Source organism: Pyxicephalus adspersus, chromosome 6 (genome assembly GCF_032062135.1).
Source record: "Pyxicephalus adspersus chromosome 6, UCB_Pads_2.0, whole genome shotgun sequence".
Classification (NCBI taxonomy): domain Eukaryota; kingdom Metazoa; phylum Chordata; class Amphibia; order Anura; family Pyxicephalidae; genus Pyxicephalus; species Pyxicephalus adspersus.
In genome coordinates, this window is record NC_092863.1 from 57429069 (window position 1) to 57431270 (window position 2202).

General features: G+C 44.0%; 1 protein-coding gene across 1 annotated transcript; it reads right to left on the bottom strand.

The window, feature by feature from the left end:
- Nucleotides 1-625: 625 nt before the first annotated feature.
- Nucleotides 626-2202, bottom strand: LOC140332746 (perilipin-2-like). The gene is given in 2 exon segments (XM_072413942.1): nt 626-1541; nt 1605-2202. Coding segments are annotated over 2 exon segments (1296 nt in total). The 3' UTR covers nt 626-843.

Consider the following 2202-nt stretch of genomic DNA (forward strand, 5'->3'; position numbering starts at 1 on the left):
TCAGAAGACAGCAGTGAATCACACAGCAAAGACTTCAAAGCTGCAGTTAAAACAGGCTCCGGCCTGACTATTTATTAGCACTTTACAAACAAAAGAAATGGCTCCGCTGAGCAACTACATACCTTTACTGAGATAGTACCTCTCTGACTAAAAGTAAAGCAGTTTAAACAAAACCAATACAAGGCAGCCTTTAGATCACAAAACAAGCATGTTCCACTCACATGTAATCATTGCTGGTGCACGAAGGAGCTCTGTTCCCCCCACAGCTCTGGGAATTAACAGCTGCCTTCTAAGCACCCTCCAGCTTGCAACACAGTGCTGATCCTCTTCCCTCAACCTCTTGCTGATCACTCTCTCAGCCTGGATCCCTCTGGCTCTCTCTCAGCCTGGAATCCACTCTGGCTGATTACTTCCTCCTCATCTTGAACCTGAGTGCAGGTGCATATTATCCTTGGCCGGATCCAAGGCCCTAAAGAACCAGGTTTCTTCATAGAAACATACACAAACCTATCTACTCTCTATTCCCTGGAGCTTTTTTAACACTTTCTCTGAAATTCTTAGTGACACTCTGTCACATATCCCACCCCCCCGCCCCCGTTCGACCCTGTGGGGTTGGACACAAAATTCCAATACAATTAGCCCAAGATAAGGCCTCTGCATTCCTCTGCATTTCTCTATCCTTTCTGTAGGCTGCCATTGAAGACCTGTGTCTTCTCTTTTCTAGGTCAAAACACAACAAACAATCAAATAAACAACAACAAAAAATGTTCTTTTTAGAGACCCGGTGCTCTGGTCTAATTTGTCCCTGGCCTCTTGAGGCAACTTCAGCAAAGTGTCTTTTCTTCAAATCAGTTTCTCCCAAATCCTCACTCTACCCCGAACATCATGTATCTTCTGATTGGCATCATTCATGTTCTTCCTGGCATATTCAATCAGGTCAACTGTAGACTGTAGCTGAGCAATGGCCTCCTGACTTCTGCATTTAGCATCCCTGAATCTTGTCAATGCTTGATGGTAAGCACATTTGTGTGCCTTGGTAGGGAGAGATCCCAAGCGATCATAGTAGCTTGCTTTGTCATTCGACACCTCAAACCTCTCTGTGTTTGCAGCCTCTTTGCCTGGTTCCTCATCAGTTGGTGGTAGGTATTGTTAAAGAAGAGTTTCAGACTTTGTAAGAGCAGTATAAACACGGCTGCTCATTTTGCACACCGCACTGCAACCAAGCACAGTGTTGATGCTTCCATTTATAACAGACTTGGTCCTCTCCACACTGTCATACACTGCTTCCTTGGTCTTATCAACCACTCCAGTTATGCTTTGAATCACTGAATCTTTAGCCCCAACGACAGCTTCTGAGGCATTAGTTACAATCTTGTCACTTGGCTGATACATAATGGACCCCCTCTCTTCAATATTATCCCGTCCAATGCCAGTAATGTTGTTTGCTACAGCAAACTTAGGTTCCAGTTTCTGTATTATTGGCATGACACCTTTAACAGCCACTGTGGTGATGGTCTTCACAGTTTTTTTTCTGCCACATCCTAATCACATTTTAATCGCTTTTCATTTTTCTGAGACTTCTGATGTTGAATTAGGGGCATAACGGTCATCAAAGACTGTATCACAGGAGTGGCACTTCTTTCCTTGTTCGGTAGAAGGACATTGGTTGCTTAAGTGAACCCCTAGATCACTTTTTCTTGCCATAACTGTTTCACAATAGGGACAGTGAACTTTGGCTACATTCTCAGTGGGATTTTGCAGTATGTGCATTTTCCTGGTTCCACCCTGCGTAAACCAAACATGACAAACGTAGCATTCATATAGCTTTTCCCCAGACCCGGTTCTCCGGTGCCTCTGCATGAGACGATCCCGATTTGAGCGTCTGGCACAGGTATAGCTGCACAGCTCACATTGGCAAGTTTTACTTACAAATTCCTTTTTAACTGTTGTTAGTTTTGGAGGCTTCAGGTTTCCCATCACTTTTTCAGCCTTCACTTCCACTGATGTAGCAACACCTCCCACAACATGGTCCTGAGCATCCTGTTCATCAGGCACAACAGGGACAATTTCATCCCTCTTTACTTCACTTAATTTACTACACTCTTCCCGCACCTTTTTTGAAACAGAGATACTTTCACTGGCTTCTTTGGAATCTTCAATCTTTTCCTTGACGTCTGGAAGAAGCCCATTCAATTTATCCAT